Source organism: Abrus precatorius, unplaced genomic scaffold, assembly GCF_003935025.1.
Source record: "Abrus precatorius isolate BTA unplaced genomic scaffold, Abrus_2018 Scaffold3, whole genome shotgun sequence".
Taxonomy (NCBI): domain Eukaryota; kingdom Viridiplantae; phylum Streptophyta; class Magnoliopsida; order Fabales; family Fabaceae; genus Abrus; species Abrus precatorius.
The window spans coordinates 26,756,635-26,777,255 of NW_020874373.1; the positions used below are offsets into that span (position 1 = coordinate 26,756,635).

The 20,621-nt window shown below is 26.1% G+C and overlaps 1 protein-coding gene across 3 annotated transcripts; it reads right to left on the reverse strand.

The window, feature by feature from the left end:
* Window positions 1-451: 451 nt before the first annotated feature.
* LOC113861786 (transcription factor AS1-like) lies at window positions 452-4,542 on the reverse strand. Of its 3 annotated transcripts, none has more exons than XM_027494814.1 (3): window positions 4,294-4,462; window positions 3,334-3,544; window positions 452-2,823 (listed from the first exon to the last, which is right to left on the reverse strand). In XM_027494814.1, exon 3 carries the CDS (start codon window positions 2,767-2,769, stop codon window positions 1,699-1,701), a length of 1,071 nt encoding a protein of 356 aa, XP_027350615.1. In that variant the 5' UTR covers window positions 2,770-2,823; window positions 3,334-3,544; window positions 4,294-4,462; the 3' UTR covers window positions 452-1,698. The 3 variants fall into 3 exon arrangements, with proteins under 3 accessions (XP_027350615.1, XP_027350613.1, XP_027350614.1); XM_027494812.1 differs by lacking the exon at window positions 3,334-3,544 and adding an exon at window positions 3,069-3,102 and having other exon boundaries at window positions 1,475-2,823; window positions 4,206-4,542; XM_027494813.1 differs by lacking the exon at window positions 3,334-3,544 and adding an exon at window positions 3,069-3,102 and having other exon boundaries at window positions 1,494-2,823; window positions 4,294-4,481.
* Window positions 4,543-20,621: the final 16,079 nt, after the last annotated feature.

A 20,621-nucleotide genomic window follows, 5' to 3' on the forward strand; every position in this document is an offset into this window, starting at 1 on the left:
ATTTTTTATACTAGAAATTTATCGAACCTAGTTCAACTTTCCTCAAAAGATCTGTGCACACGGAACTAAAAATTTAAGGAACATTCTAAATCTCGCTCTCATACCCAACCAAAAAAATTAAAAATAACTCAATCCTTTTTTAAAAACAAGAAATTATCTTAATAACACAGACCCTGAATCTGAATATTGATAATAAATTCAAATATTTTACATTTTTTGCTGTACCAAAATAAATGGAGAGCAACTTTATAAACAGAAAGAGACTCCAAAGTAAAATTTTTTACACTGTAAATAAATTTAAATTAAATTCTTAAAAATATTTATTTTATTTTTTACAATACCCCTATTTCTAATTCTCGATTTTATGCCTTATTTCATTTAAGAATAAAACTAAAAAGAGCACTATCAATTTTCTCTGACTTTTTTTTACTTTCACTTTTTTTTTTTTACTAGAACATTATAAAAACTAGTAAGAGTGATTTTTTGTGTTTTTTTTTTATATCTTTTGTACAATTTTATATTTTTTTGAAATGATCAATAAAGTTGTAAGAGTGATATTTTTTAGTTTTTTTTTTCTATTTTGTATATTTTGATATTTTTAAATGACCTTAAAAATAGATATACAAATAATTTTTGTTATTTTTTTTTATCTTGAAAAGAAAAGAAATACAATCATTATTTTAACCCTTTTTTTGTTTTATCTGAATATTCCTAATAATAAAAACAACTGTGCAACAAAAAAACTGAACCTCCTTACAACTTTACACAATTCTTTTTTTAATCATAAACGTAGAGTTACTTTTTTAGGCTTTCTTTTTTGGGTTAAAATAGAAACAATTTACTAAAACAAGATATATGAAAAATATATTCTCTGTTTGGAGATGTTTTTATCACGTCATTCTAAAGGTTTCATACTTCTTTTATTATTTTTCAGGGAAAAAAAAACAAGCATCACACTAGAAGGGATTTATTTTGCATACACTCTCTTCCCTTACGCAAATCTCCCACTTTCTCTCCTCAGATGATGAGAACCGGCAGTGTTTCAACCACACAAATCATGATGTGTAAAACGACGTTGTTTCAATTACACTACAATTGCTATTATAAACAATTCTCCTTTTTTTTTTTTAAGGACCTTTCTCTTTCACATTAAGAACTTTAACCTAACACCTTGTACATAAAATAATCAACCACTAAAGTTGCTCTTGGAGCAACATTAGTCTTGTAATGGTTTTCGTATCATTGAACATACATGTAGCAACCTTTGCTTCTCGATCAATATAACATGCATTACTAACGCCTAGTGATTCTCCTTACATTAAGATGCAAAATGAAATGGTCTCAAGTAAATAATCCTCTTTGGTATGACAGAGATTAATCTGATTAAATATGCTATCCAGTATTCTTGTAAACACTATTCACCTATGCCCCTTTAGGAATAGCTTGAAGAAAAGTATATTTCAGGCAAATTAGAATAAAAACAAGTTCATGTTCACAAAGAAGGATGTGATATGTAAACATACATCAACCTTTAATGCAAGTCCTCAAGTTGTATAAAAAAGATAGGATATTAATAGGCATATGTTATGGCATGAGTTAGAATAGTGACAAAGAACAAAACTAATATGATCATAAAGTTCATATAACTCAACACATAGGAGCAAACTAGAAATCCAAATTCTGAATGATGATGTCTCTCTATCTTCCATTCGGTTCAGTGACCCTTGATCTGCACCCTACCTGCTCTAGAAACTTGGTAAGGCGCAAGTGCTTTGCAGCCCATTGTTCAGCTAACTTCTGCTCCTTGCTCTCTGCATCTCTTCTCAACCCTGCTAACTGTTCCCTGTATTCTGCTTCAATTCTATCCAATGCAGCTGTTTGCTCCTCCCTCAAAGCTTTCATCTTTGCTTCAATTTCTTCAATCTTTTCTCTCCTTCGCCCGGCCTTCTCCGACTCCAACTGCAACTCCACCCTGCTTAACCGCCATGCCGCCTCCTTCTTATGCGCCAACAATGCATGGTGCATTTCTTCCAACTCTTTACAGCATTCCACCAGCTCAGACATAACCATGTTTTCACCAAAAGCTAGAACAGCCCCATGAGGAGTCACGTTCCCAAGAACAAGAGGAGCAGCATTCTCCGGTCCTCTCACGGGCTGCAACCATGGAGGAGGCGCTGCCACCGTCGAGGGAGAAAGGCTTAGCGTCACGGATGGAGATGGCGGCCTCACAGGGGCTGTGTTATTAGAATTGGAAAGCCACGACGGAAGCAGAGCCGGCGCAGGGGCCAATGCATCAGCATGCAGAAAAGAACTGTTTGAAGCAGCCATAGCGAATGATGGTGAGGGCCTTTCTTTCACTAGTTTTTCTGCAAAACTCTCTAGTATATGCTCGTATTTGCTATCGTTAATGGGGTCAATAATTCGATTTACCCCCTTTGTTTCTCTTTGTTGCTTCTCTTTGAATACTTCCCACCACTTTCCTAACCTCTTAGCAGTTCGACCAGGCACTTGTGCAGCTATTTTCTTCCACTTGTTACCGTGCTTTGCTTGAAGATTGATCACAAGGCGCTGTTCTTCCTCAGTAAGAGAACCTTTCTTAATTCCAGGCTTGAGGTAGTTCTTCCACCGTTCTAAGCATGACTTAGCATCCCTATTAAGAGGTGTGTTCATGCGCTGAGACACAAGATTCCATTCCCTAGGACCATACTGTTTGACATAAGCGCGTAGTAATGCATCCTCTTCGGCTCTCCACCGTTGCCTATCCTTCATTTCCAAGTGCAAATCCCAGTCAGTTGCTTGAAACTTGAAATCTTCATGATTTCTCTACAAAGTTCATGACCATTTAAGGCATCAATTCACTAGAATTACAGTGAGGAGAAAAGTAATATCAATAGGGGAAAAGGGAACTTTTCTACAATCTCCAATTGTAGGTCCACAAATGAACAAAAATAATCGGGCAATTCACCTGAATTTTGAAATCCAATGTCTTCATACTTTACTCAAGATATGCATATAGCTTAAGATAAATGTAGAAAATATGAGATCATTCACCATGGATATATACTAACCTGCACAAAACTCCTAGCGGGTGAACGCAAGGATCTGCAATAATAATTGAACTTATAAGACTAGGTTACATTTATAGTGTTGCAGCCAGATACATGTTAAAAAAAATGAAGTTCTAAGACACAGCCAAATATATGTCAGAAAGATTTTGTTTGCACATGCTACGAAGTTCGAAAACTAGGATGAAATAAATAATCTCAGGAACAATGGATGCAAAATATTCAGTTAATGAGCGTATAAAGAATAGTATTTCTCAAGGATCAGTACCTTCAACTTCACAATTTTTTTAGACTAATTTCTAGCGGCAATATCTATTCTTTCAATCAGTGAATCTATCAACCCAATATCGTATATTGCATTCACATAGTCAAAAATAGATTCTGGCATGTGTTAGATACAGAATGGGAACACAACAGATCTGAATACCCAGAATTTCTTTAAATTACAGGCATATCAGGACATCATAAGCATTTGCAACCTATAAAAGATCGAAACAGGCAATTCTGAATTAATTTCAAATGCTCTTCTAACATTACAATCAAGAACAATGAATGGGAAAAAACCGCTAGTGTGGTTTTTTAAAAAAATAGCAGAGAATTTCAAGAGTGGTTTATGGTAAATTAAAATTGCAGTTAGATTCACATCCACACACGTAAGAATCAGTTACACGCTTAGATCACCTCATTAACAGAGGAAAAAAACAACGTACTCAGAGTGCCGAACATCAATCGCAGGTGGACACAAAGATATAATGATTGAACTAGAAATCTAGAATACTTAATGGTAATTAAAACAAATAGTAACAGAAAAAGGATGTCCAAAATCAACGAGTAGCTACAAATTCAGAAATTCTATGAAACAATCTGCAGTAACAGCACAAAATCAGTAACATACATCATAATACTGATATCAAATCCAAGCAAAGAACTCACTTACATACAAGCATAAAAAAGCACAGCTGCACTTTTTCACTAGTTCACACGAACCAAATCCTTAAACATAATACAAAAACCCAAATAATATAAAAATAAAAAACAAACCCACTTGACCAAGTTCCCCAACAAAACAACCCATTCGATCAAAAAAAAAAAAAAAATCCCTCCAAAACCCACTTTAGTCAAAACCATAAAAAAAGCAACCTTTTTTCACACAAGATAGCACCCCACGAAGCCCAAATGTTGCAGCGAGACGGTGAAAAGGAGAAAGGAAGAAGAAAAAAACGATGACCTTGGTGAGTATAGTGGCTTGAAAGAAGAGCACAGAAACACACAGAAGTTGAAGTGGTGGGTTGTGCTTTAAGCAGAAAGCAGAGAGGAAGTGAAAACCGAGGTGAGGTGCGGTGCAGTGCAGCACATAACATGACATAGCATAGCATAGGACAGAAGAGAGAGAGAGTAAAGACAGAGAAGTGAAGTGAAATGGACCAGAGAGAGAGGAAAGCGTGATAAGACAAGACATGGAGTGAGACCCACTGTGTGACAGAGAGAGAGAGAGGGTACGTCAGTTTCAGCGCTTAATATGCGAGAAAGAAAGGGCACGCGAATGATAAGGGACACACATCATAACTTCACCAATACCACTACCTATGTGCTCTACACTGTTCTTATACCACTCTTATCTTTTATGCCAAATCATTTTATTTATTCAAATTCACTCTTTTAATCATTCTTTTTATCACTTAAATTAATTATAATTACTTTCTTAACGTATTCCCGTGATTAAAGATACATTTTTTTTAATAAACTTCAAAACCAGACATCAAAATTTATTTTTTACAATGACAAAATTATATTTTAATCTATCTCAATAGAAAATTATACAAAAAGGTTATATCATTTAATAAATTTTTATTAAGAATTAATTTAAAAATTAATTATTTAATTAAAAATTCTTATTATATAAACTATATTTATAAAATTTTATATCAGTCTAAAATTATTTAATATTTTATTAATACACGTCAAAATTAACATAATATATTTTTCAAAATTTTTTACTATATTATTATAGTTATTTAATTTTAATAAGATTTCACACAAATAATAAAAATAATATATTTATAATTTAAAATTTAATTAAATAAAAATTATATTTTATATTAAATTATTAATAATATAATTTATATCGATCTAATTTAATCACTTCTAATTAATATAATAAATATGGTAAATATTAATTTATATAAAATTTAAAAAAGTTATATATAACAGTAAAATAAATATAAAAATTTTTCTTCATTGATACTTTTAGTAGAAAAAAAAACATATAACTTACCTAAAATTATTTTTGTTATTTTAAATTAAGATCTTAAACTTTTAAAATTTATATTTAAAGTAAATAAAATGGTCTATTTTAATAATGGAAAAAATAATTGGAATAAAATAAAAATTCTGGTTATTTATATATATTAAAGGTACGGAATTTAGGATGATTATGTATTTTTTATTTGTGTTGTTAATGCTTTGTTTAAACGTGTAGAAAAATAAATAAAATAAAATAAAATAAGAATGAAAAATATTTTTATTTAAGTAAAAATTAAATAATAAATCATGTTTATTACAAAAATATAAATATTAATAATATCAAATATTTTATTTATTTTAATACGATATATAAATAAACAAATAAATAGATTTAATCTCTCCAATTTTCTTCTCATGTTAAAAAGAAATTTTATATGCAAAATTTAAAAATGTTCTTTTCTTTCTAAATTTTTTCTCTTATCTAAATAAAAAAATGTCTTAGTTGCTTTAATCTTTTTCCAACCATTATATATTCCAACTAACAGAAAAAATCATTAATAAAAATAAAAATAAAAAGATGAAGAATCAAGCTAAACAAACTAAATTAAAAATTTAAATAGATAAACTAAAAAATTATAATTTAACTTAAAAATACTTCTTAATTATAAATATGTAAATGAATTTGTTTTTTAATTTAATCTCAAAATTTTAAAATTTATCACATTAATTTTTAAAAAATATTATCAAAATAATGGTACATTATTTATTATATTTTATATGTACCTCTCGTAAAAAATAATCTTACTTAATATAAATTCAATATAAACTAAGAGAAAATTATGTTGAAGACGAAAAGATAGTGAATTATTAAAAATAGTTTCCTATCTTTTATTTTACATATGTAAAGTCAAATTTTAAAATATTAAGCCTTTCTAATATACATTATTTTTCCACTGAATAATTGCAAATTCATAAATAATAATTTTAATCTGTAAATACTGTTTAACATTTTCCCATAATAAAGATGACAGAAAAAAAGAGCCTGCACACAGTGGTTTTTGCTTACGTCTTATAGGGAATTTGCTAACGTAAGCGTGTTACTGTGCTTTTCAAAATAACGGCTATTCAGTGATGCTTTCCCATATATTCAGTGATGCTTAAACATATAACTAACTGTGATAAATATTAGTAAAAAATATTATTCATAAATAATTTTATTTAACTTAAATAAAATGAGTTATAAAAAAATGCATATAATTTAAAAAAAAAACGCATTGCAAAGATTAAACTCTCGCACTAATACACAATTTATATATTCCAACTTAACTAATTAAATCGATACGAAGGAACTAAAACTTTAATGTGAAATTAAGTCATATTTAATGGAATAGTTTCGTCATTTGAAACTTAAATATAAAAAGGGGATCAGATATAATATAATATAAAATATTTAAATTTGATAAAATAAATGAATTCGCCTATTTTTGCAGTAGAGACATTCCATCGTAAAATGTAATCGATAAAAAGGAGTAAAATTTTTGTATAAGAGAAAGAAAAGACAAAACAGGAGGAAACTAGATGAACAAAGTAAATTCATTTATGAAATGTGTGTGGAAACGAACATGTTCATGGGACGTACATGAAGGGAACACATGTTCATGGGAGAATTAACTAATAACTCTGTCAATTGCCATCCAACAATTAAATTTCCCCAAAACGTGAAAAAGAAAAAAAAAATTACTTCTAGTGGCCAAATGGAGACCCCACCCACTTAATTGCACAAAGTTCATCTAACAGCCATCTCCCGTTCACCGTACGCATGGAAAAAAATATTACCAACATATTTTTTAATAAATTATTTTTATATTTTTAATTATTAATTAATTTTATTAAAAAATTTAAAAATATTATTTTTTAAAAAATAAGATTATATTTTTTATAATTTTATTAAATTTTAATTAATAATTAAAAGTAAGATAATAACCCTTATTACACAAAGAGGCTAAACTATTATTCTTTTCAAAAATAGGCTATTTTTGAGAGAATATTTATTTAACAATTAATAAAAAGTGTTCTTCAAAATCTTTTGCTTTTATAATCGTAAATTTTAATGGAGCATAAAACTCTTAGTATAGAATTTTAATTTATGTAAATAATAGGTTTGTTTCATTTAACTTTTTAAGATTTATTTAATCAAATTTTTAGTTAAATATTTTTTAAATTTTTATTTTTTGATATTTTTATATTTTTATGCTTCATCATTTTTCATAAAATAATTTATACGTGTTAATTTTATATTTATTAAAATTTAACTAATGTATTTTTTATTATTAAAAAATAACTCATCTAAGAAGTCATAGATTTTATATTAGTTCAAACTTAAACCAAGGTATAAAAATATTTTTTATATTGGTTCAGTTTGAACAGGTATAAAAATATTAGTTATTTTAGTAATTAATTTTAAAAAGTTTCTATTATTTTTAAAAATGTCATTACACTTTTTTTTAGATTAATTAATTATTCATTGATGTAAAAAGTTGATGTGAAAAATCTTTTTTGTACTAGTGACTTCTCTTATAAGGCATTAAGAGTGAAAGAAATTAGTAAGAAGATAAGTGTTAAACATGATATTTTATTGAATATAAATCATGAGAACAACCAATAATTTTATATTATTATAAAGTATTTATTATGTAAATTTAGTAAATTTTTAATCATTTATTTTAATTTAAATTAAGTTAAATTTATAAAGTAATTTGCATTAAATATTCTTAATTTTATCATTTTAAACTTATTTTATTTTAACTATAGAAGTAGAAATATTTCTAGTATTATATGTTCTCGAAAATGTGTTATCAACGTCAAAAGATCAGAACGGTGTAACATGCAAAGTATGATAATGCTCAAACTTGCATTATTAACACCAAAATATTTGTAGAAGTTATAAATAACACGAATATTTTATATCAAGACATCTTTTTACAATTAGCAGTTTCATCTTCAAAAATCATCTTTCTCCTTGTGAACCTTGAGTTTAAGAACTTGCATATTTGAAAAATCATGTACCTAGTTCATTAATTTTCATGGAGTCACTCTTCATTTTTTCTTTTATGAGATTTTTCTTTGTGTTGTTATATGTAACTAATCTTTGTAGTTATTGAGTTACAAGTTTAAGTAATTTATTTATCTAAAATGCATTTGACAACTTAAAATTTGAGATCTTTTTACTTATATATTATTTGATTTGTTGTTAACCCACTAATATAATGTTGGAAATTGTATGGATAATAATGACAACAAAAAATGATGATTCACAAATGTTCACGTGAAAATTATCTTAGGAAAGATAGGTTGTATAATAAAAATTAATAAAGAGAAATTTACAATCTCTCAAGTATTGAGTTTTTTGTTTTTGTCTATTTTATTATCGAATGAGTTGGACTAGAACAGGGTTATCAGTTGAAGCATTTGTAGTCTAGTATTGATAATGATCATTGGCAATGTACTAAAAAGAATCAATAGTAGTTGTATTAGGTGATATGGTGAATATTCTAAAGAGTCAAGAGGTATGGCTTTGTAGCAGGGTTAAGGAAGTGAAGAGTCATCCAAATCAAAAGAAGCAACATTCTTAAAAGGAAAGGTATTAACTTAGAAAAAACAACATTTTGATAAATAAATATATTACTAAATTGAAGATAGTACAATAAATAACTTTTTGTTTCCTTCCTTATATAACACTTTTCTAGCTTTGTGAGAAAGCTTATGTATAACTCCTCCTAAGGTACTAGCATAAACAAGGCATTTAAAAACTTTTTAAAGGAGTGCACATAGACTTTTGTAATTTAATGAAGATGTTGGTAATTTATTGATTATATTAATAGAATGTTTACCATCAAAGGCCATAATTGTTTAGGTAAATGTGATGTAAAAAATTAAACTCTTATAATACTCATGATATGGTGATATTTTCTTTCAACTACATCATTCTATTAAGGTTTTTCTACACAAGTACTTTGATGACAAAATTCTTTTTAAAGTAAAATTCTTTCATAAGAAATTTGAGACTATTATTACTCTTTATTATTTTTATTTTGACATAAAATTATGTTTCAAAAAATATTACAAAATATTGCAAATTTTCCTTGATTTCTTTTTTATTATTCATTAAAATAGCGCAAGTAAACCTTTAAAAATCATCTATTATTGCTAGAAAATATTTAAGACCTAAAGTATAAGGAGTAAAGCAAACATTTTAAGTATCAACATGAATTAAATTAATTTTTGTAGAGCTGGTACAGTATAGTCACCTTTTTTTTTCCCTTGCATATTGACATACATCACATGGAAAAGAAGATTTGGAACTAACTAAAAGAAATTGTTTACATGTAATCTTTAATTAGGAATTAGAGATATGTCCCAACCTATCATTACTTGCACTTGTATTAATGACCTTTAATTGATCACATTTATTACTATCTTAGACAATGAACCTATATGTAGAGTAGTGATGTGAACAAAATTGGGTTCAGCACTTTAATTGAATTGTTGTATCAGATTGAGAACATATGGATCGAGAGTAAAATAGACACTTGAACTAGAACTATGATGGTGAAATTGATTAAGCACTTCTTTGCATTGATAATCATAGCTTTTGACTAAGTATGATAGTTCCATCCATTTAAAAGAAGGGAAATGAGTGCTTACGAGGGCTCTTATTAGCATAAAGGTAGAAGGAATTAGATGGATTTATGAAGTAAACACTTGACAATTAAAATCCTTTCTAGAGAGAGAGACTATGATTAAACTGCAAGCTTGAGTGACCTATTAATTTATCTAAAATGTTTTAAATAATCTAGACTCAAATCCTTATTGTTTATATACCATTTGATTTGTTGCTAACTCATTAATATAAAACTTTATTATCTTAACACCTTAAACCACAAGGAAAAATTCTCAAATTGAACGTGAAATTTGAAATCAAGTTTTAGAAGTTTACTAACCTGCACAACACTTGTCATATGCTCCATTTAGTTGTTTCACACACCATTGAAACTTGTCTTTAAAGATATTTTTCTATAACAACTTATACCTATAATTTAGGACTCACATTAACAATGTCTCAAACTAGTCTTTCCATTAATAAAGACTTCACCATTCTTAACTCTCTAACACTAAGACTATTTCACCTCTTAATCATAGTTCATAAGATAAAAGACCTTAAAAGTTCTTAATTAATTTTTTAATTTATCACAAACATTCAAGCCACCAAATTTGCATATATAAAAAAGAATAAATATCAATACTAACATAACCAAGCAATCCTTACTTACACGGTTGAGAAATTTTCTTTTCCTTGTAGCTACATGCCTATAAATTTTATCTAAAAAGGAGACTAAATTTGGGCTTCTTCAACCTTCCTTTGACCAAAGGAAATCTCAAATAAGTGCCAAGGCTAGCAGCAAATTTGATAGAAAAAGATACAATGGAAAGCTTTCCCTTGGTGTGTCACTCCTTTAAAGCACTTAACTTAAGATTTAGCAAAATCCAGTGTGTAGAAATCCTTCACAAAATAGAAACATTCATTAACAAATAATAAGTAAATAATATCAAATTCATATCGAGAAACATCATTTTTTTTTAATGGATAATAGATTTTTAAAAATATTTCAAATAGCTAAAATATTTATCTAATAGTTAATATCTTATCCTAAATATTTATTAAATTTTGAGAAAAAAATATCTTTAGTAAGAGCTTTCTCTAACATAAATCACTACGCCAGAAATGAGTTTTTGAAGCGCTAACTTAGACAGGGATTAATAAAAATCGCTTTGTAATTATATATTTAGAAAGAAGTTCTCTATTAAAGAACCACTCTCTAATCTCATTCTTGGAGAGTGGTTAATAAAGAACCGCTCTCTAATGTTATTAAAGTCATTTATAGATGAACACGTTCAACGCATTTCTTCTTCTTAGATAACAAAGCTGGTCTCTTTCACTGTAAGTTTCTTCTTTGCTCTCTTATGTTTTCTTCATCTTCTCTGTTAGTATGCTCTCTTCGTCTTCTTTCGCTAACAAATTAGTTTTTTTTTTCATCTGTAGGTACTTCTTCATTCTGTATTAGTATGCTCTCTTCATCTTCTTTACGCTAATTTTTTCACATCTATAGGTACTTCTTTCTTCTCTTTGTTAACGGTGAATCATCCATTCTCTCTTTCTTTCTTTTTCTCTCTATTAATGTTAAAAATTATCCTATTAATTTGTTCTCTCTTTTTTCTCTGCTTACTTGTGTTTGGTTTATGCAAATGTGGACTGTTTGATTAACACCAAATATATAAACTCAAGATTCAATTTTGATTTGTGATAAAAATGAAGAAAACTCATAAAGAAATCAATTCCAAATTTTGATTTAAACGTAATAATAAATTTTTATTTTGCAACAGAAAACTCAAAAAGAAATCAATTTCAAATTTCAGATTCGTGGTTTATATTTATACTTTAGAAAGTGGTTCCACGTAGAACCGCTCTCTAATCTTACACCTATACTTTGGAGAGCGGTTCCGCCTGGAACTGCTCTCTAATCTTAACATCAGATAGTGTTTGTTTAACCGCTCTCTTAAATATAATATATCAGATAGCGCAAGATTTTAGAGCAGTTCTAAACGCTCTCTAATTCAAAACAGAACTACTCTCATATCTCCATTTTAGCGTAGTGAATAGTGACAATTTTATCATTTTATAATACATTTGGAAAAATGATTCAAAATTATTTTTAAAAGATTAAATGTTAATACAATCCACATTTATAATAATCATATTACCCTCACATTATTTCAATTTAAAATCAAAATACAATTCTAATAAAAAAAATTAGTTATTTAAAAATAAAATTATAAAAACAGTACCTAAAACACTTGTACTTAAATTTTATCTATTTAGATAACAAGTTCGATAACAAAACTAGTATGATAATAAACCACACAAGTTCAAATAGTAAAAGCAAATCGAGGGAAACAAGATCCTAAATCTAAATGAAGTTTTTAGCTTCCATTTGGATTAACAATTTTGAATTTGCATCTACATGCTCTAAAAAACTTACCAACGCTCGAATACTTTTCGCTTAAGCAATTTTCATATTTTGCTTCAATTCTAGAAGAATTGTCTTTACACTGCATACTTATATGCCTAGTCTGAAGGCAATTCAAAGGAAAGAGCTTATATAATTGTTAGATTTATGTCTCAAACTCATTGAAGAATAAACTCATGTATAAATATAAATGACACCAATCTTCCATCGAGTTGGTTAAATTGAAAGTTATATCTTTTAATGAGAAAATTGTCACATTCCTATGAAAGTGGTGAAAGTGAAGAAAGTGGTGACCTTTTATAAAGTAGACATTAACTTCTAAATAACTTCTCATAATTAATTTATTAAATCACATACAAATAATAACAATTGTATTTCACATGAGTCCTAAATTAATTTTTTTAACACCCATTTGGATTAACAATTTTGAATTTGCATCTACATGTTCTAAAAAACTTACCAACGCTCGAATAGTTTTTGCTTAAACAATTCTCGTATTTTGCTTCAATTTTAGAAGAAAATCCATAATACTTAGTTCAAAACATCACGTAATTTATTGACATACCAAATAATTGCCTTCACACCGCATACTTATATGCCTAGTCTGAAGGCAATTCAAAAGAAAGAACTTATATAATTGTTATTGAAGAATAAACTCATGTATAAATATAAATGACACCAAACAGACGTTTAGAGAATTTATGAGAAATTTGTAAAATAAATTATAACTTTTATAATTTTTTAATAAATTTCTTTTTTAATATAACATGTGGAAATATTTTTAAATATTTATTTTTAAAAAATTTATAGTCAAACTCTCATGGAGTTGAGAGCTTTGAGTACATAAATTAATTATTCATTTAATAAAATTTAATTACTTAAAGATTTACATTATTAAATTGATCGTAAAATGTATTAAAATAAATTAAAAAATTTATAAATTCTTTTAAAAACACATTAAATAAGCACTTAATTAAATTTTCTTTTCCACAAAATAACAACATTCCGGTATCTATTGAAACTTTGACACGTCGTAAGTACATTCATCACATAATATCCAGCTGTCATTGTTAAAATAATCAACGTTTTTAGAACAAAATCATTATATTCCACATGCCAAATTGGCATCACATAGTAAAAAACAACATATTATTTTACAAATTTACTTAACATATATGGATACTATCCAAATTTACTTAAAATATTATTTTATAATATTATACTGAAAAAATTATTAATATTTAAAATACTTAATTTAAAAATTATAATTTCATATATTTTAATTAATTGATTATATAATTTTTTAATTAATAATAAACCAAAATTAAACTCTTATTTTAATTTTTATTAATATATTTTAATTTAAATCAAAATAAATGTTGATCATGTAAAAATATATAAATAACTTTATTATTTTTAATATTATATAAATTATATATATTAGTTGTTTTAATCTTTTGACAATGAATTAATAAAAGTATACGCATATGTAAAAATATTTTTGAAAAATATAATAATAATTTTTTGAGTAATTGATATGCTTTTTGAGGTTAAATTATTTTACTAAAAAAATTTAAAAATTAAATAAATTATAAATAAAATCATACATATATTATTTAAATTAAAAATTATGTATGAGTATTACATTTTAAGATTAATCAAGAGATATATAAAAAAAGTTAATTTTGACTATAACACACAAAGATAGTTTTTAATAACATTAAAAATTTAATTTCAGTAAAATAAAAAGTACCTTATATTTTAATAAAATCTAACCATTCTAATTAATTAAATAATATTTATTGCGTGTATTTAATGCATATATTAAAGAACAATAAATATATATTTTTGTAATACTTTTAATAAATTTAAAAAATATATTAAATATTAACGAAAGTTAGTTTAAGTAATAAGCAGTTTAATATTGTTTAAATAAAATTTTGAGTTTGAGTTTTTATATATATAAAAAAATTTCACATTCAGATACACAAACTGAGTTGAATTTAAATTAATATATTATTTTTAATTAATAAATTTTATCTTATATTTTATTTAATTTTTTATAAGAATTTATTTTTATATTGAATTTAAAAATGTGTATAACTTGACATATTATATAATTTTAATATATTTTTACTGTATAACCACGAGTGATATATGAGTTACTTTGTTAAATGAACGCCATCACCAATTGAACCCAACAGTTCCTAAGACTCAGGTGTGCATTTGCAATTTGCATTCTATAGCGATCTCAATGGAAATCCTGAATTGGTTTCAAACATTCTTCTATTAAAAGTATGATTTTTAAATTTTAAATGTTTGTAATTTTTATAAAATATCATATTTTTAAATATAATTTCTAAAAATTATGAAAAAGAAAATATAGAATTTTTATGGTACACATTTTCTTAAAAAATGATTGTTTGGTTATTAACATTGAATTTTGTTTAAATGGAAAGAAAGGAGGAGAGTTAAAAGGGAAAAGGAAAGGATGATTCGCAAAAACATGGCATGAGTATCGATGAATGAGCAGATATAGATTGACGTCAGCGCAGGCAAGGATGAGTTACATGATTTGTATAAGAGAGCGAAAAGCACGGTATTTGACCGCTGCAACGGTGTGAGTGAGAGCACATAGCTATTGGTGGGACCCCTCAAGTCACCTACTAATACTGTTGTTTCTTCATTTCAGGAAATAAATATCTTTCACATGTTTCCTAAGACAAATTAAATTCTTCTATTAAAATACATACTTTGATTTTTCATTTTGAATTAAATTTAATTCTTTTTTAATCCAACACAATAAGTTTAATGTAATAGACTAATAGATTGACTTAAATGCAGTGAGATAATCTATTTTATTGACTCTAAAATAAATTTATACTTCATCTAACAAGTTATGATCTACCTTTTTAGTTAAACATTTTTAATATAATAATTATTTACCTTAAAATAAAAAACGTAAATAATCCTTAACCCTAACTTAACCAATTTATTAATATAAGAGTTAGTTTACCTAAAATTATGGACAAATCTAATGAATTTAATGAGTTTAATTAAATTTTTAATGTTATTAATCAAGATAATTAAAGAATAATTAGGATGTTAAACTTGCAAAATCAGATATAAGACTTCTTTGGAATTACTCTCTACCCATATAGAATAAATATATTTTATAGATACTAATTGAAAACCCAAAAGTAAGCCTCATCGCTCATCAATAAGAGAAAAACACTTATTTAATTTGTTGTAAAATTCAATAATAAATCTTTTATTACTGTCCTAAATTACTCCACCGTAGGTAGCTTCATCATAAAGTAAAGAGACAACACTATCTATACTGAGCTTAAGCTGGCCAAGAGAAGGAGAAATTCATTTAACTCTCACTTAATCCTTAGCAATTATAAGTAGAGGCCTAATCATACATCTACAATAATTAACCCAAATATCAGAATCACACATAATTTTGTATATAATTTGATGGGGAGGATAAAGAAATTGGAAAATAAAGAAATATCTATCTTTCCATAAATGTCGAATTATTGTACCAAATAGACTAGGCCAATTAGTAAAAATAATAAAAGATTCTAAAATAAGTTTATAAAATATCATCTTTCAATTACTAAGAATTTCTTAATTTAATTGTTTAAACTTAAAGAATATGAAATTAAATAAAATAATAATTTAAAATAGCACAATCTCTCACAATAAATTAATCGAGAATAACTTAGTACTTATAATTTTACTTTTATAATTCTTTATGTTCACTTTTAGATTAATTCTAACTTTAGTTTTCCTATGATTGTCAATCCTTCATATTAAATCTATTAACACCCAGTGATCATGCCATATTAACAGTCTTTTATCTAAGCTATTACCTCTAATAGTCATGTAAGGTAAAATGAAGAGAAAGCATAAAAGCTTATGAGTTGTTAATTTAATAACGATTGAAGGAGAAAAACTAAGTTTGATTCCCTTAATTTTTTGTCTCATTTTACCATATAGATCCATTAACTATATGTGGTACAATTGCCTACAATATAATTAATTATGATATGTTTAAGAGTTGTCAATTCTAAACATACAAATATAGCATCATAGGATAAACACTAATCAAGAAAAGAAACATGAAATTGTTATTAATCATAAAAATTTCATAAAGTCGTGCAAAGAATTCATCATAACCCTAGTTATGGATTTAACTAGACATAATATAAAATGAAAACCAAAACAACATTAAACAAATACATAAAACTTGAAAAGTAAATGCAAACTAGAAGAGTCTCTAATGAAGAAGAGATAAGGAGAACTCTTGATCCGACGCACTCCCAAAGTTTCAGTAGTCCTCAACAACTAACCAATGCCAAGATCGGAGATATGAGAGAAATGTGTAAAAAGTGTGGAATGGATGAGATAGAAACAAGATCAAAAACAGGATGTGAAAGATGTAAAAACATGGTTTTGAGCTGCTACTCTAGGGTCTCTTTTAACAAAATTTTAAAACCTTAAAATCTTTTTAGAGTTGGGTTTCTCGAAAGACAATCATGCAAGGCCATAAGCATAGTCGTGCATATTTTCGAAGCATCCCTATGCTAGCTACTAGGATCTAAGAGTGCTCACTATAATGAAGTCTTATTTTCGAACCAATCTTCAAACATTTCCAAAATCTCCATTCTCTCTTCATTTGCTCATACTTATTTTTTAAAATTTTAAAATTACAAACTTTTAGATTAGTTTTTTCTTCAAATTCTTTTTGAATATATTGCTATTTAAACAATTGATTGCGCTGTCAACAAATTACAAATAAAAATTTAATAATATAATTGTACACTAATTTATCCAATTAAAAATCTTTTCATCTACATAATTAGTTAAAAGCATCTATAAATAATGAAAATAATAAGTACAAGTTAATCAAATTTTAATTAGACATCTCTATTTACAAGACACTTAAAACAACTTATATGTTAAAAAATATTAAAAACTTATAATACATATAGTGCGAAGATCCATAATTATTCATTCTAAAAAGTATCATACCTCTGTAATAAAATTAGTCACCGATTGAACCAAATAATACAAAAATGTGCTTCCAATTTGTATGTTTATATGGGGAAAAAAAAATCATATTTAGTATATTGATATATTACTTAAAAATCAATTCTATTAAATCCTATTTCACATATTCATGTAAAACCTAAAAGCTAATTTTGTTAAATTCTATATTATCCAAAAATTAAATTCATAAATCATATTTCATATATTATCCTACTTACGTAATATGTTCCGTAGATAATGACTATTCACATCTATGGAACATGTAGCAAAAACGTTATAGGGAGGGCCAATAGCTGACTCACTTATGGTACACGATTCAATTAGCTTTCCGTCACACCTCATTATCTAAAATATGGAGCATGGTCAATACTGGGAGATCTTCAACAACTTTAACTATTTCCTTTGTATCATTTGGCAAAATTAGCCTAATCCTCACCGTTGCTTTACGGGCTGATAGTTATATAAATTGTTTAGTATATAATGTAAATATATATCACATCTGACAACTGATTTGAATCATGCCGTTGAGGTATATGATGAAATTTAAATTCATACCTATCAGCAGATGAAAGGAGATTCATGATCTGAATTCAAAATTTATTTTAGCTATAAATAGTTTTCAAATGGAGACTTTTGCCAAAAATTATAATTAGTGCTAAAAAAATATGCTTTTGTTCATATTTTAAAATGAATAGCTCTTAAGTAATAATAAAAATATCGTGAATTTTTTTTCTTAAATATTTACTAGTTGAAGAATACAAATTTTATTAAGTAAAAGATCAACAAGAATAATAAATATAAATACAAAGAATGATTTTTAATATTAAATGATTTGAATAGAAGATAGAAAGGAATAAATGAAAAAAAAATAAGAAAAAAAAGGAAAAGAATTACTGTGAAAAAAAAAAACAAAGTGGTAACAAAACTAAAAAATTAACGTACTAGGATTTTAAAAGTGTGAAGAGTAAGGTTTTTGTTTTTAAATGAAAGGTAAAAATGTAATAGAAATATTGGTAGTTAATTTTTTTTAATTAAACACTATTTTAAATAATTTATTTTTATTTTATATTTACTAAGCAACTCTTTAGGTTGAGCTAATGAAACGAAATGGGTGCTGAATAACCCTATCATGAAACATATTTTATGCATTATTTTTTCTCATAGCTTTTATGCCTAAAAATTACTTCATCTACACAAATATTATTTCCTCTAATTACAAATGTTTACGATTCTTTTTAAATTGTTAACTCATTTTCTAAATGGTCTTCCATAGTTTTTCATAATTATCGTTTTTTAATTTTATTCATTCTAACATTTATTCCTTTATTAAACTTGTCTTCATATCAAACACTTAAAAGTGTATTTTTGCATTAATATAAAGGTTTCATAAAATTCTTTAATTATCTACTTAATCTTACTACTATTCATTTTATTAATTTCACTTTCATCCTCTAATTTTGTATTGTCCAACAAGTTTATCATTTCGACTAACACACATTAAACAAAATTAACAGAAAGGATGATCTTATTAAATAGTGTAAAGTTAAAGAGTTAAATAAAAAAAATTAATTTAATTTAATTTAAAGGATCAAAGTAAAATTTTTCCAATAATTTTTTTAATAGAAAGAGTAAATGTTTTTAACAAAAATATTGGCTAAAGAGTATTAGTTATATTTTAAAATATTTTTATTATTAAAAACTAATTTTGTTTAAACATTTAATTATAAGTGGAATAAGACAAATTGTATCAGAATATATATATATATATATAAAACACCCTTAATGTTAAACCTTCAGGAAAAAATTCCAAATATTATTAAAGTTTACGACAAAAAATACTCAGAAATTAACAAAGTTTTAGAATATTTAATCTTACTTAACCCTATAATCAAGATATGAACAACAAAGCCCTTTTTTTTTTCTTTCTGTCATTGGGGAAGAGGAGTGAGAAAGGAGACGTGAGAATTTTCAAAATTCAGAATTTAAACCTTAAGTCATTTTTCATATATTCCACTAACTCCCACCACTTAAGCTAAGGGAATGAAATCATCACGAGAGAAAGTATGAGCGAGTTATTCAAAGATGACTTTTTTTTCTTCTTAACCATGAAAGAAGCCCAATTGATGTTGAAACTATGAAAATTTATAAGTAGAGCTCTCTTTTTTTTTAACCTAAAATGGTGTAAAAGGCTAACAAAAAGAAAGGGTTCAAAAGATCTAATAAGAAGCCCAAGCTGTTTAGAAGTCCATAAGGAAGTAAGCAAACGAATTATTGACAAAAGAAGAAGAAGAAGAGAGTAAGCATACGAATTTAATTTCAAATAATGTTCATGACCAAAAATATTTCAAATAAATATATAGAAATAGGCAAAAGTAAAAACAAGCAAAAATAACAAAAAGCTTAATATGCCAAATAAAAGAAACAAATATGATTGTTCCTATAAGAGGATATTAGCTTACAAACCCAGATATGGACATCTTTTATCATAACAATATCCTTTACAATAAAACATGTTAATTTCAGCATCTATTTTTTAGTTTGAAATATTTTTGGTACAACTTTTAATAACAACCCTTAGTCATTTTCTTTACTTTTGGGTGTATTCTCTTAGAATACATTTAAAATAAATAAATAAATAAATAAAAATAATTATACGTAATAAATTAATTTTTAATTATTTAAATAACAAAATATTTTACAGTTATCCTTCGATCAGATTAATATTAGAGACACGTTCGTTGAATCATGAAGATAGAGAAGTAGGAAACCATCAAAACAAGTGTAACTTATGAGGTTAGTCCTCAAGATTATGTGAATATGATATTTTAGTCCTCGTAAATAAGGGTGAGTTTTTGTCACCTAAAATGTCTATTTTTACTTTTTCTAAAACATAAATTTTATATAAAATATTCTTTCCTATTAATTAGTTAAATTAATATATTTAAATAAAAATCTTAAATAAAGAGTAATAATGACACAAAAGAGTGATATACACTTTTATAAAATACAATTTACTTTATTCTTTTTAATATAAAATAATAATAAAATTTAACAGAAATATTAAAATGATATTATTAAAATTTCAAGATTTAAAAATATGTGACCCATATAATTTTAAGAAAAATGTTAACTTTAACTCTTAGGCTTTTTGAAGACAAATAATTAAAAA